The sequence below is a fragment of the Malus sylvestris genome, chromosome 5 (genome assembly GCF_916048215.2).
Source record: "Malus sylvestris chromosome 5, drMalSylv7.2, whole genome shotgun sequence".
Classification (NCBI taxonomy): domain Eukaryota; kingdom Viridiplantae; phylum Streptophyta; class Magnoliopsida; order Rosales; family Rosaceae; genus Malus; species Malus sylvestris.
The window spans coordinates 27,836,045-27,851,198 of NC_062264.1; the positions used below are offsets into that span (position 1 = coordinate 27,836,045).

The 15,154-nt window shown below is 38.4% G+C and overlaps 2 protein-coding genes and 1 pseudogene across 2 annotated transcripts; 2 read left to right on the forward strand and 1 right to left on the reverse strand.

Moving 5' to 3' along the window:
* The first annotated feature begins 5,830 nt into the window (after positions 1 to 5,830).
* Positions 5,831 to 6,287, forward strand: LOC126623087 (uncharacterized; annotated as a pseudogene).
* A 1,015-nt stretch (positions 6,288 to 7,302) lies between these two features.
* LOC126623081 (uncharacterized) lies at positions 7,303 to 8,399 on the forward strand. Its single transcript, XM_050291878.1, has 2 exons — positions 7,303 to 7,615; positions 7,716 to 8,399. Exons 1-2 carry the CDS (start codon positions 7,608 to 7,610, stop codon positions 8,281 to 8,283), a joined length of 576 nt encoding a protein of 191 aa, XP_050147835.1. The 5' UTR covers positions 7,303 to 7,607; the 3' UTR covers positions 8,284 to 8,399.
* A 1,355-nt stretch (positions 8,400 to 9,754) lies between these two features.
* LOC126623078 (protein FAR1-RELATED SEQUENCE 7-like) lies at positions 9,755 to 12,592 on the reverse strand. The gene is made up of 3 exons (XM_050291875.1): positions 12,394 to 12,592; positions 11,431 to 11,885; positions 9,755 to 10,192 (listed from the first exon to the last, which is right to left on the reverse strand). Coding segments are annotated over exons 1-3 (648 nt in total). The 5' UTR covers positions 12,395 to 12,592; the 3' UTR covers positions 9,755 to 10,000.
* Between the last annotated feature and the right edge of the window lie 2,562 nt (positions 12,593 to 15,154).

Here is a 15,154-nt window from a genome sequence, read left to right on the forward strand (position 1 = left end):
CTAGGAGATGAGTCCTCAAACCCTAACCTTAATCTCATGCACTATTCTCTCTTCTTCTTCCTCTTCCTATCGCCGATCAATTCGTAGAGACACTCGTCGACGATCTCCGCTCCCACAGAAAAAGCAAGAGCTTGGACGGAGGGGGTGGCTTGGGTGGGATTTTTGGGCATGGCGGTGGTCTCCGGGAAGGTAGGGGTGGGGTGGGGGGTTGCGGGGGAGGTGAGGGTCGGGTGGAATGGGGTGGGATGGGATGGGGTGTTTGGGTTGTAGGGAAGGGGGAGGGTCGGGGGGTTCTAGGTTTGTTTGGTTTTTTTTTTAAATAGGGTAAATATTATTATATTTTAAGTGCATAAAAATTATTATTTTTGCCACATGGCATAAATTTGGCAGCCACATCAGCACAAATATGGATCCCATATTTACCACGTCATCATTTAACGGTTTACTTAATGGATTTTCTAACGGATGTATGAAATTGAAATAAAATGATAAGTAAATGTATGAAATTGAAATAAAATGATAAGTAAATGTATGAAATTGAAATGTTTTAAAGATGTTGTAAGAAATTGAAATTGACCACAAACATGAGGGGGTAAAATGTAATTTACCCTAAAAATTTTCACCACTTATATAAAAACACGTGGTGTACCACTCATGTTCCGGTCACAATGAAAAAATTTCCGATTTATGGGATTTTATGCTCTTATGATCTGAACTATTCATATTATAAAAACACTTTGTAAAGATCACTCTTCAAAAAAATCAATAAAATATGAGATCGTTTAGTTATCAAACTGTATAAAAACATATAAGCGAATCTGGTAAAAGAATTACAAAACCATCTATCTATTAGCTTCAATCAATTGATTAGACGACTTTATTTTCTATTGATCTTTTTTTTTTGGTTGGCTACAGGCATAGATTTAAATATCGATATTATCGGCGAAATATCGCCGATAATATCGATTTTTCGGGGAATGGATATTTAAATAGGTATCCGTGTGATTTTCGTCAAAATATCGCGATATTATCGATAATATCGCGATATTTTGGAAATATCGCGACATTTTTTGGAACTGTGCAATCGGACTCTGAGAATAACGCCGGAGATGGTGTGCCTATTCCCGAGCCGATTTCGTCCCAAAAACCTTGCAAAAACACGATTTTTAACATCAATTTCACATATAAACTTCAGATTTCACGCATGCAAGAGGTAATCAACATAGGGTTTAGTCGGATCTCACCTGAAAACTTGGGTGTGCCTGGGTGTGGGTGCGATCGGGGAAGCCGAGCTTCCTCTGCGCGTCGCCGTGCTTCCCAGAGACGGAGGAGAGGGAGGGAGGGTGGTGGAGACGCTGCGCTGGCATCGGGGTGGACGGATTTGGGTGTGCCTGGGTGTGGGTGCGATCGGGGAAGCCGACCTTTCTCTGCGCGTCGCCGTGCTTCCCAGAGACGGAGGAGAGGGAGGGAGAGTTCAGGAGGGTGAGAGTTCAGGAGGAAAGGGAGGGAGAGTTCATGGGAGGGAGAGTTCGAGATAGAGATAGAGTTGAGAACTCTGAGAGAGTGAGGGGTCCGAGAGGGACTCGGGAAAAGAGAGAGAGATAGGGTGAGGGTTAGTGGGCTGCCACGTGGCAGCGTGACAGAGAGTGAGAATCAAGATGAAGGGTCCAGATTAGATTAGGATAAAGGACTCAATTGCACAATTTATATAATTTCAGAAAAAGAGTGAAAATATAAATTAATCTGGGGGTCTAGATTAGATTAGGATAAAAGACTCAATTTCAGGGAAAAAGTGAAAATATATAATTTCAGGGAAATAGTAGAAGTTGTATTTATTGGTTAGGCATATGGAAATGCAAAAAATTGTTTTTCTAATGATTCTAATCAATTTCAAGAAAAATAATGAATTTATAAGGGTAAGATGAGTCTATAAAAGTGATATAATGAGTCTATAAGAGTGTCGGTCAGTTAGACAATTTAGATTTTTTTAATCATTTTTGCCAATTGGCTTGTTATCGCCTTTTTTTTATTATCAAATTGGATTATTATTCATTAAATTGGATTATTATCAAATTGGATTATTATTCATCACCATGTTTTATATTAGGATTATTTTTTTATGAAATTGGATTATTATTCATGAAATTGGATTATTATGAAATTGGATTATTATTCATTAAATTGGATAACTACTCTTCACAATACACTCACTATACACATAGAGATGATGAAGATAGTGAAAATTTTGAACCTCATAGGAACTCTATGTGGTACTAAGTCACTTATGTATCTTACCATGCAATGTATAAAGTGTAAAATATTGTACTAATTCATTATATATAAATGATTATGGTGTGTTTAGACTTCTTTCATTAATTACTACATATTTTCTACACTCACAATGTTTGTCAGCTCGCTATATAATCAACTTGATAATGTTAAATCCATCATGCAATGCATTTCTTTCCAATTTTTTGTGATAAACTAATAGATAATTGACTAAATAAACATCCTACAAAGTTTCAATAAAAATTTCCAAGTTTTTCTTACAATTTTCGTGGTTTCCATGTAATTTTTATCGATATCGATATTTTACCGATATTTCCATCGATATTTCCGTGTTTTCGGACTACCGATATTTCCGATATTACCGATATTTTCTTCCTTGGCTACAGGGCATAAGCCCAAACGACAAAGGAAGTTACATAAGAATATCACGAGGCCACGAGACCCCAGCTATATTTGCAACTAGCAACTGATGGCAAGGATAAGCCTGCTAAAAAAAACCAGACTCAAACTGCATGACAAACCCAAATGAACCAAATCATCATCAACAACATTCTTTTCACGATAGATATAACGAACTTCTATTGATCTTTTAATCCTTACAAAGTTATTTATAATATAAACGGTTCCAATATAATCAAAAAGTACAATGAATTGATCACAAAATATCTTGAAAAAAAACTTCAATCGTTTTAAGGAGCCAACCTCACTCAAGAGAAAATCCAAAACCCAATAACAAAAAACAAAAGCATCTTCGTTTGTTCCCCTTCGCCCTTCCCTTTCATTTCCTTCCATCTTCTCAAGAAACAAACAGAAGGGTTTTTATCACAAATGGTTATTGAAATTGACTCTCACTATCAAGATGATATCTGAAATTGAAAATCAATCAATGTAGTCCTTGAAAATAGGTGTCGTAAATCAATGTGGTCATTTCGTCACAATTCTGTTTAAAATTTCGTTAAATGCTGACGTGGCATATAAATGGGTCCCACAAGATTTACAGGTTTTTATCATAAATTGCCCCTGAAATTGACCCACACCATCAAGATGGTCTCTAAAAGTGAAAATCAATGAATGTAGTCCTTGAAAATAGATGTCACAAATCAATATGATCCTTCTGCCACAATTTTGTAAAATTTTCTGTTATGTGCTGACGTGGGTTTAATAATAAATTAAAAAAGTTGACTAAATATCTTTTTGCACAATGATTTTTTTTTTTTTTTGGTTATAGTAGGGCCTACTTCGAAGAGAGACCCTTCCATAAATTCTCAAGAGCACAAAGCTTAACCAAGGCCTAAGAGAGGGTTTGGTAATAGTTTTCAACCAACAATAGACACACCTCGGTTATAATATTATTATCTCAAGGCAGACCTCGTTGTTCTTTGAATCACCGTACCGCCAGGAAAGCACTTAACAAACTCTCCAAAATTAAGATTGTAAGGATGTTGATCGCCTAAATGTTAAGGGTGATGTCCTAGAAGTCTTTGCCAGTCAACTAAGCCGTCACCAAAAGTGATCTCGATCCAAGTTCAATTCGATGAAGAGTATCGAAGTGTGTAAAGATGGGTGTATTGAGATTTTTTTTTATTATAGAGAATATGCAGCAAAGGAGGTAGACGAATGTGGACTGGGATCGGAGGTGATTACAGGACTGGATTTTTGGGTTGACAACTATTTATTAACTATTAAATTATTAAACCTATTTTTAATTTTTTTAAATTTAATTAGACTTATGTGACCGATTTATGTGTCAAATCAGCACATAACAAAATTTTTGACCGAATGATGACGGAATGACTATATTGATTTGGGACACTTACTTGCAGGACTGCATTGATCGATTTTCAATTTTAAAGACCATTTTGATGTCGTCAGTCAATTTCAGGGACCATTTTGATGTGGCAAGTCAATTTCAAGGACCATTTGTGAGAAAAAAAAAGAACTTATGGGACCCATTTATGTGTCACATCAACACTTAATAGAATTTTTAACAGAATTATGACATAATGACTACATTAATTTGCGACATCTATTTTCAAAAATTACATTAATTGATTTTCAATTTCAGATACTAACTACGATAAAAACCCCAAACATACACCACTACAAGCAACAACATTAGCAAGAAAATAAAGAAATACATAAACCCAATAAGCACCATTACAATTTCGACGCCATGGATGAGTACGGCATACAACCTCTCTCTCATGATTTCAGCTTCAGAATTTGACATCTGAAAGTGAAAAATTATTTTTTTTGTGTCTTTTCTCTCCATTTCCAGATCTGACGACTACCTAGGGGCGGTTCGGTACGATTACCGTACCAAAACTCTTGTACCAATTACCGTATCAAAACTCTTGTACCAATTACCGTACCAAATTTTCGGTTTGGTAAAATCTATTACCATTACCGTACCAAACTTTCGGTATACCGAAGTTTGGTATTGCCAAAAGTTTGGTTGGCATGGTATGACAATGGTAATTGCCATTTTGTTTTGGGACAAAATTTGTTTTTGTTTTTTTAACCCAATTCAAGGGCAAAACTTTTTTTTTGTACCTTTATCTCATACATTATAGATTAAATTCATCTATTATTCATCATTCACAATTCACACACATAATAATTCAAATGATGCATTAAGATTCATCATGAAAATTAAGCTTACAATCCAAATAAAACTTACGAACCAAAACAAATAGAAGTTAACAATCCAAATAGAAATTAAAGTTTCAAACCAAATGAAAATTGGAAGTAAACTTCAGAAGGGAGAATTCATTGATCAGTTATTCAAGCTTGAGATGTTGAAGCTTTTGGAGGAGGCATTGAACTTCTAGAAAATTGAATTTGTGTCAAGCCTACATTACAAACAAAGAAAACGTATTAATTAGTAGCTAAAAGAATTAAAGTTGAAAACCATTTAATAACAAATTTACTAAAAAAATTAAAGCATATCTTTCTTGTTTTCTCTTCTTCCATTTCCTTGTAAAATTGAAGCATATCTTCCGTTGGTTCCTTATAGAAGTTTACTTCGTCTGCCCTAAGCCAACCACTAGTACGCACTAGTGCCTCCATTATTTTAGGAGTCAAGGATACCCTAAAAGAGTTCACAACCCTCCTCCCTAAGCTAAATGCATTTTCACTAGCAACAATAGAAGTGGGGGTTACAAAGATATTTTGGCTATTTGTGAAAGAATTAGGAACTCTTTTGTGTTTGATTTCCACAATTTTAAGAGATCAAAGTCACCAACAACAATGCTAATATAAGTAGGGTTTTATTTTCAAATTATTGGAATATTATAAATATGTGTTATATAATTATCTATTATATAATTTATAAATTATAAATTATATTGTATTTTCAGTATGATACGGTAACACCATGGTAATAGTATCCATTACTAATACCATACCATGAAATTTCGATACGGTACAATACCGTACCATTACCGTTTAGTATAAAAAAATTGGCACAAAAACGGTATGGCACGGTTGACAATTCGGTTCGCAAGGCAATTTGGCAAAAAAAATCCACCCCTCCGACTACCCAAAAGAGTGCAACACCCAAGACGGCCGCGAAGTGATGTCATCATCGTCGACAACAAGCGTCCACGTCACGGCCCTGGACGGCCTGGTCAACGTGAACTCACTCTTCACCATCGCCGTCTTCGTGGGGCTTTCTCTGGCGACTCCGGGGCCACATCAATCTGAAGGTGTTGAGATTCGGGATGTTGGGGTAGGCTTTCGGGTCGGTCATGGGTTGCATGTTTCTGATGCTGTCGATGGTGAATGTGATCCAGATCAGGCTGGGGATGCTGTCGTATGGCAGCAAATCCGCTGTCCATGCTGTGGCGGCGCTTGTTGTTTTGGTCACGACGGCTCTTTTGGTTTATATTTCTACTGCTGTTTATGTTTTTCTTCACTAGCTGCTGTGCTGAAATTGTATATAATTTTGTCTCTGGATATTAGAATAATGGAATGTCAGTGGCGGTTTTCTCTGTAAATTGCACGGATTCTGTTGCTGAGAAGTTCTTTGTTTGAGATTTTAGGTGACCCTGTTTTGGTTGAGAGTGAAATCTTGAAAATATGGCAACTTGAGGGTGGTGAGGTCACCGGAGAATGAACCACGGTGGTGGAGGTCACGGTGATGGTCTCGGCGTCTCAACACCACGAGCACAGAGAAGGTGAGGGAGACAGAGGTTGAGGTAAGGGAGAGTAACAAGAAAGAGAGGAAGAGACGTGGTGGTTGGGGTGGTGCGTGGTGGGCGTCTCGCCGGAGTGGCGAGGGCATGCCGGTCTCGGTGCCAGAGTTTGCAGAGGAATAGAGCTGAGGGAATTGACAGGGAGATGGGGTGTCGACGTGTCGTGGCGGCACAAGAGAGGTGAGTGAAGAGAGGGAGCTGCGGAAATGTGCGGAGGAAATGGACACATGGCAGCAAGAGAGTGGTCCAAAAGTTTTAAAAATAAAAAAGAGAGTGTTAGGAAGAGAGAAGGGACACGGGACGGGCAGGAGTGGGGTGTGGGCCCACGTGACTCACAAAACAAGCCACAAAATATCTCTAAACATGAAATTACCAAATTGTCCTTCATATTCATAAATCTGTAAAATCTCCCTCGTAACTCTAAATTCGATTACGTGTTCATATCGTCGCGTACTACGCAATTACGCAAAAGAATGAGTCCTACATCTCTCTAAACGATGGTCAACGAAAGTCAAAAACCTTATCTTTAGGGGCATTTTCGTCAAATCATTTTTTTAAAATTAATAAAATAGTAAAATTAGGGATGGGTTGTCACAGTTCATGTTATAAAACATTTTGTAAAGGCCATCTCTTAAAAACATCAATTAAAATATAAGATCTTTTAATCATCTATAAAAACATATGAAATAATTTAGTAAAAGAATTACAAAACCATCTATCTAGCTACGATAATTAACTAGACGACTTTATTTTCTATTGATCGTTTTTTTCAGTTGACAACGGGGCATAATCCCACATTTTCTATAGATCGTTTTTTTTCAGTTCACAACGAGGCATAGTGCCAAAAGAAAATGATTTTCTATTGATCGTTTTTTTTTCAGTTGACAACGGGGCATAATGGCAACAGAAAATGAAGATTACATAAGAATATAAGCCAACCTCGCTCAAGAGAAAATCGAAAATCCAATAACAAGAAGCAAAAGCATCTTCCTCTGTTCCCCTTCGCCTTCCCTCTCCTTTCCTTCCATCTTCTCAAGAAACAAACAGAAACCACTGCAAGCAACAACATTAGCAAGATAATAAAGAAATACATAAACCAAGCACCATTACAATCTCGACGCCATGGATGAGTACGGCATACAACCTCTCTCTATCAAGATTTTCAGCTTCAGAATTTGACATCTGAAAGTGAAAAATTATTCTTTTTGTGTCTTTTCTCTTGATTTCCAGATCAGACGACTACCCAAGGGAGTGCAACACCCGAGACTGCCGGGAAGTGATGTCATCATCGTCGACAACAAGCGTCCACGTCACGGCCCTGGACGGCCTGGTCAACGTGAACTCACTCTTCACCATCGCCGTCTTCGTGGGGCTTTCTCTGGCGACTCCAGGGCAGAGGAGCCTCGCAAACCGGAGATCCTGCGACGCCGGGAACGACGTGGCGAAGAAGCTGCTGGTGTTCGAGGTTGTCTCCTTCAGCTTCTTCCTGTTCTCATCGCTGGTGGCGCAGGGACTGAAGTTGGCGATCAACCTGCTCAACAGCAAGAATGTAGAGGACGCGTTCCGGGGTCACATCAATCTGAAGGTGTTGAGATTCGGGATGTTGGGGTCGGCTTTTGGGTCGGTCTTGGGTTGCGTGTTTCTGGTGCTGTCGATGGTGAATGTGATCCAGATCAGGCTGGGGCTGCTGTCGTGTGGCAGCAAATCCGCCATCCATGCTGTGGCGGTGCTTGTTGTTTTGGTCACGACGGCTCTTTTGGTTTATATTTCTACTGCTGTTTATGCTTTTCTTCACTAGCTGCTGAATCCACTTTTATATTTATCTAAGTTTCTCGTTCGATATCATGAAATTTGTATATATTTTGTCTCGGATATTGGAATAATGGAATGTCAGTGTGGCGGTATTCCCTATAATTGCACGGATTCTGTTGCTGAGAGGTTCTCCTTTGTTTGAGATTTTAGGTGACCCTGTTTTGGTTGAGAGTGAAATCTTTAAAATATGGCAACTTGGAATAGAATATGCTTCATTAGAGTACTTAGGTATTGTTGGTTGGACACTTGTAATGAGGGTTTATGGAAACTTACCTACATTGGAGATGACCTTGTGGTGATCTCACAGCCAGTCACACATGCGTTGTCATGTGGAGTAGGACACTCGGTCGCATTAATGTTTTAAGATATTGTCACGATAGCATCCCGTTGCAATATCCACTGATTCTGTCCAGTTGCTGCTGGTGTTGAATGTTTGATTAGATTATGATTGATTTCGATCACATTACAAACTTGGCTGAGAAAACAAAGCCGTCATTTCATCTGAACTAGTCGCTGATGCAAAATATGGTTGAATTGTGTACAACACCATCAGATGATGTTAGAGTACGGTTTTTGGTGTCAGTTGCTAATTGTTTTTGTTTGAACTAGGTTCTCACTGTCGGGACCTCGGGACCGGGCATTATGATTGGCTTGCTTATTCGTTGTATGCCGAATAGCATAACGGATGACATTTAGGAACCTCAACCGTGTCTACGAGCAATATTGGCCGGTGCGCTGCACATGACAACCCCCAAGAAGTCATATGCCCGCCCCCTAACCTCCAACGGGTGCCGAGAAGAAGCTTGTTTAGTGCGCCAAGGGTGCGAGCACCGGGGACGATTGGGAGCTTGTTTAGCCGTAATAAATCTATATGAACTCGGATTGACATGTTCATCAGTTGCGTTGGACTCGTTTCAACCTCCCGATATGGTCTTGCGTTTGAGACCCTTGTTTTTCGTTTGTTGAACATTTCTACCCGAATCGGACTTGTGCTTGACTGGGGACTGGAGTTTCCACAAACAACTAGAGAAGGGAAATTATCATCTCATTTTGAATTTTATTTTCAGGTCTCTTGATTTATAATAATAATAATAATAATAAATAACCAAGAATGTTGGAGATAAAATAGATTAGAAAGAGATAAGAGAGAGACGAGATAGATTGGGAGGCGAAATAAGGGAAGTGAATTTCATATCTCATTGTCTCCTTCTGCGCTCCTCCCTTTGTTTGTGTCCTTGATTTACTCTGAATCGTATGGCTAGAAAAAGAGGGAGGAGCGAGATAACAGGAGTGTCAAAAATCACTTCGCTAAATTAAAATGAAACTGAAAAAAAATAATAGAGTACACAAAAGATTATGGAGTTAGAAGAACTTACTACTTATACGTATGCTATTTGTACAACCTAATAAGGGTAAATCAACCGGAAAAAAAAAAACAAAACAAAACAAAAAACAAAGAACGAAAACTACAGGATAATTTAATTTCTGCTCAACCGAAAACTGAGATCTTCAGTTTTTCTTTTAACAAGACGATAATCTAAACTACTCTTATCTAATCTATGGGGAGGGGCTTTGAACTCAAATGCAAGAGGCAGACACATTGCCTTGACCAACTGACCAGACTCACATTTGCAAATTAAGTCTTGAATACAGGGAATAGCGTATGAAAGGAGCTGAAACAATCAAGCAGCCTTTTAACCGTTTCAAGGTGCTACCCTCTTTGATTCAATTTCTTTTACGCTCTGGACTATAGCGTCAATGTTTCTCGACAAGTGATTGGAATGTTCTTCCATCTGCCTCAAAACCATATCAAGCTGTTCTTGATAGTTGGCAGACCTCTTTCGCTCACGTTGCAACTCAGCAGTCAACTCCCGAATTTTCAGATCTTTTTCGTCCTGGAACAAACCAAAAAGCAAATCAATAGTAAATATTGATTGCTATGGGAAATATTATGGTAGCATAATGCAAAGAACTCTTCCCCTGCCCTCACAAACATGCGTCGGGTATCTGCTAGATGGCTTTAACAAGCCCTGATCAAATATGTAAAACGTTACTGTAACCACTGTATATTAGAGCACAAACCCTACATGTAAAACGTTTACTGTAACCACGATAAAGTTATAAACTAAAAGCACAATACCAAAAGAAACTATTATCACTCAAACTGAACAGAAACGAGACACCTATTACATCTCACAAAACGGCCAGAGAAGCAATTACTTATAGCATGCGAGGGGACTTGTCCAAATTCTAAGAACAGTTACTACCAAAAGAAACCATTAAAACGTCTTTATTTAATTATTTTATTACTTCTTGAGTAAGTTTATAAAGCTAAGGACCCATTTGATAAACATTTTGGTTTTAGCTTTTAGTTCTTATTTTTTGTGCTAGAGACCGGGGGAAAGTATATTGGATGAAATAAGGAATGGAGAAGGATAAAGGGAGGCGGTGTGAGGGAGGAGGGAGAAATGTAGATCATATGAAAACAAAAACGTTAAAGTGAAATCAACTCAAAATTGTTTTTAGTTTTCATTTTTGTCATTCCTTTCCTTTCCTTTCCTTTCCTTTCCTCCACCCTCCTTCCTTCACCCTTCTTTATCTCTCCTTCCCTTTCTCCCACAAGTACTTCTCCACCATATATAGCACAAAAAATTAAAACTAAAAACGAAATGATTATCAAACAGGTCCTGAGTTTTAGATTGAACATCAAAACTGGTTTTAACAATTTGGAGGTGACCAAAAATGGGTTGCCTAGTACGCCGTTGAGAAATATATGAACTACATTCTTCAAACAAGGAAAACCAAAAGAACGATATCATCAGGGAACCTTTTCAAGCAAGGAGCATCTGCTAACTTCATCCAATTAACCAGAATCCCTACTAATATAATGTAGGGTTGCATTAGCAAAAGTAACTTTCCAGCTTGAAAAAGCTCCAAATCACTTGCAGGCAACAGAGACTAGACCATCTGATGCAATTTCAAATATCCAACGGACAGAAACTAGATAATCGATTAACTTAACCAACACAAGTAAACAAAATAAACCGCTATTTTAACAGAAATCGCAATGCATCTGTCTTACAAAATAAACCTATAAGCGAGCAACTCAAAAATGCAGATAAGAAGCACTCACTGGTGTTTGAGACAGAAGCATACTGCGGCGACCATTTGCAGGTGTACCTACTAGTGGATGGTTATGCTCCTTTATAAATCGTGTTACGATCCATTTTCCTGATTTGTCTTTCTTTACCACAAGCATCGCTTTGCACCCTTCTCTGGTGATTGCTCGAGGCTTCCTGTTCTCAGTTCTTTTGGCTCGGGTCTTGCGAAATCCCTCTTTGTTACACACAAGCCTCCGCCAAACTACCTTACCATCACGCATTGATCTCCGGAAGGCATCGACTCGCATAATGAAGCCCACTTGTGTTGCATATCCATCATAGAACACTTTGGCAGCCTCTTCAGATTCAAACTCCATACCCACAAATGGTTCTGTATCCGAGTTCCCCTCATATGTGACTGCCTCTTTCCTATTGGAACTCTCTAACACGTCCTCATCCTTGCTCATAGAAGGTTCTTCATCATCCACTGCCCAAATAAGCATTGTGATAAGATTCCATCTAAGGTTCTACCTTCCAAAATTCAAGCAAAACAATAATTTTGCGAAGAAAAAATGCGATTTTTTATACCAAACTAGTTTTCGATTACCTAATGAATTGTGCAAAGTCTCACATCATAGTGTAACCAAACAAAACCCTACTAAAATATTTTACCAATGTAATGATTCTGATCACACACGCAGAATAACACATCTATATCTCAACTATCCACTGGAAAACATAACCTGGGTTATGTTTGGCTGCCGAGAAAACACAAGAAAATACCAACAACAGACTGGAAAACTGAGAACAACCCAATGTTACTGAATTCCAAGTTACCCAACTCTTATAGTTGTCTACTTTTTCTCAGCATCCAAACAGATTAAGGAAATTCCAAAAACAACAAACAACACAATCGAAGGTTTAACGTGAGTGCAGATTAAGGAATGATTAGGAAATTAAAGAGTGAAAATGCAAAGATAAAATGATTAACTCACTTGCTGTGACAGAGAGATCGCGACCCAACAGTTTGCTTGGCTTCTGCAATAGAGAGGAAGCAGAAAGTTCGTTCCTTTTTGGTTCTTCTGGTTTTGGGGAGGTGGCGGGCGGTTGAAGCGTTTAGCTCGAACTCCAGGGTGTTGGCAGGTGAATGATCCACTGCGGCGAAGAAATGCATCTTCCTCTACGGATTCCTTTTTTTTTTTTTTTTGAATTTTTTTTGGAAATTTTGTAAAAGGTCGCATGGACTTATATATTCGCTAGGACCTTCCAATTTATTGTGCTATTATTTATTTTGTAAATTTAGTAAATAACATAGCGTTAACTTGCATATCATCGGTTTTATAAAATTTGGTTTACAAATTTAGTTTGTCTAAATTTACCTTTAAATGTCGTAAATGAAACATTATTTTCTAAAGTAGAGTACAAGTACTCACTCTTACTATCTTTGAACTGTTAGGTATTTTTTACTATGATATCTATTAGCGAGGCACTTTCTTGTGCACTTGATAAAGCTAGCTCTACACACTCAGCGGTCAATCTTGTGTTTCGTGCTTACTCTAAGAAATTTGGATTCCATCCGATTCTAAATTGTGGATATCTTAGGAATTCTCACATCTTAATCATTCAACATGCATCGTGAGGTCCGAAATCATTTGACTTTTTTTATTTAACATTAAATACAAATAGTACCTAATGAAAACTGATTGCACGATATATGATAAACGGTTATGATGTGGAAATAGATACGGGGAATATCTATTCCCTACTATAAGCACATAGAAGTTGACTACCACTTCATTCTCCCTTCCATAACTCACTAGCCGCTTTACTCAAGTAGCCGATGGCTTCCATTCTAAATTCTATAATTCCATTTATGGAATGTTTCTTCTCTCCTATTTCACCACCCGGGTGATGAGGGAAAGTCTCGTTACATCTCCAATAAACTATAGTTTTGAGTTCTTCAAAAAAGGAAAAAAAAAAAACTATAGTTTTGACTTATCCGGTTATAAAATTTATCGATGATTTTTTGTTTCAATTTTTGATGAAAACGTGTGAAAAAGAACTACAAATTAAACCTCCAAAAGCTTATACAAACCTCTAGACCTAACCTATGAATGGTTGAACTATTGAGAGTTTTTATAGTAATTCATTGTCTTTGGTAATACATTTAGGGGGCGTTTGTTTGCCCTCACTAAATGTCACTAGACCAGACTAACTAGTAGTCCAGTGCCGTGTTTGTTTGGATTATGTTTAATGAGATTAAAAAGGACTCGCATGGACAAACTCCTTCGCTAGGAGTTCTTAGCGAAACCCCAAAATACCCATGGGATTACTAATACCTCGTCTGCTCCATCTCATCCTCTCTCTACTCTCAGTTCTCTTGAGCACCGACAACCACCATCACACCACAACTCACTAACTCCACCGAGACACACCACCAGCCCACCACCACTCTTTCCCTCTCTTCTCACCCCGAACCCATAGTTTCGAACTGAGGAAGACCTCGCTCTTACCACCGTCCGTCCAGCTCTAGCCATTTGCTTCGCTTCACTACGCTTCGAACTTAACCTTGGACTCATTTGCTACACTTCGAACTCAACCTCGGACTTGTTGACTTCGCACGATTGACGGGATCTTTGTGAACCCATTGGTGGGTAAGCCACCTAGTGCGCTTGAAGGAATATTGCAGGCCAAGAACGTCGGAGCCTACGAAGGCGATGAAGACGTTAGTTGGATTGGGACGACAGCGGCGTGTTCTCCATCAAGGGCAGCGACTTGGAATTTTTGTGTACTGATAAGCCTAAAAAGAATACTTACCAAAAATATATGATCTTTTCGTCAATGGACCCTACTGCGAACGAATCAAAAAATTGTTTACACTCTCAAGCATAAATTAAGCTTCTATAAAAAAATTACTAGGATCTATCTTGCAAAAAAACAGAGAATTAGATGGAGACCTCAACCATATAATACAAGCTGGATGGATGAAGTGGAAGAGTGCATCCGGCGTGTTGTGTGACCGTCGTAAGATCTATCTTGCAAAAGAACGGAGAATTAGATGGAGACCTCAACCATAGAATACAAGCTAGATGGATGAAGTGGAAGAGTGCATCCGGCGTGTTGTGTGACTGTCGTATGCCACTGAAGCTCAAGGGAAAATTTTATAGGACAACAATAAGGTCGACGATGCTGTATGACACAAAATGTTGGACGGTGAAACATCAACACGTATATAAAATGAATGTAGCGGAAATGAGGATGCTTCGTTGGATGTGTGGGCACACGAGAAAATATAAGATTAGGAATGAGAATATCTGAGGTAAAGTAGAAGTAGCCGAAATTGAAGGAAATATGAGAGAAAATCGGTTACAGTGGTTTGGACATGTGCAATGAAGGCCTATTGACACTCCAATTAGAAGATGCGACTACGAGATAGAGGTCTAGGGCCGAAGGGGTAGAGGAAGACCTAATAAGACTTTGGAAGAGATTCTAAGAAAAGACTTAGAGTACTTGGATCTAACGGAAGACATGACACAGAACCGAACGCAATGGCATTCTAGGATTCATATAGCCAACTCCATTTAGTGGAAAAAGGCTTTGTTATTGTTGTTATTGTTGAATAAATAAAATTCATGGTATTCTTCTTATTATTAATTACTTAGAATTTGAACAAAAAATAAATTCATTTGATAAAAAATATTAACAACGGAATTTTTTTATGTAACATTCCACATTGCCCAGGAGAGTGGATCTTGT

Coding starts and splice junctions, on each gene's coding strand:
- LOC126623078 (XM_050291875.1), bottom strand. Junction 10,193..11,430: donor TGCTTCTGTCTCAAACACCA/GTGAGTGCTTCT, acceptor GGTTTGTTCCAG/GACGAAAAAGATCTGAAAAT.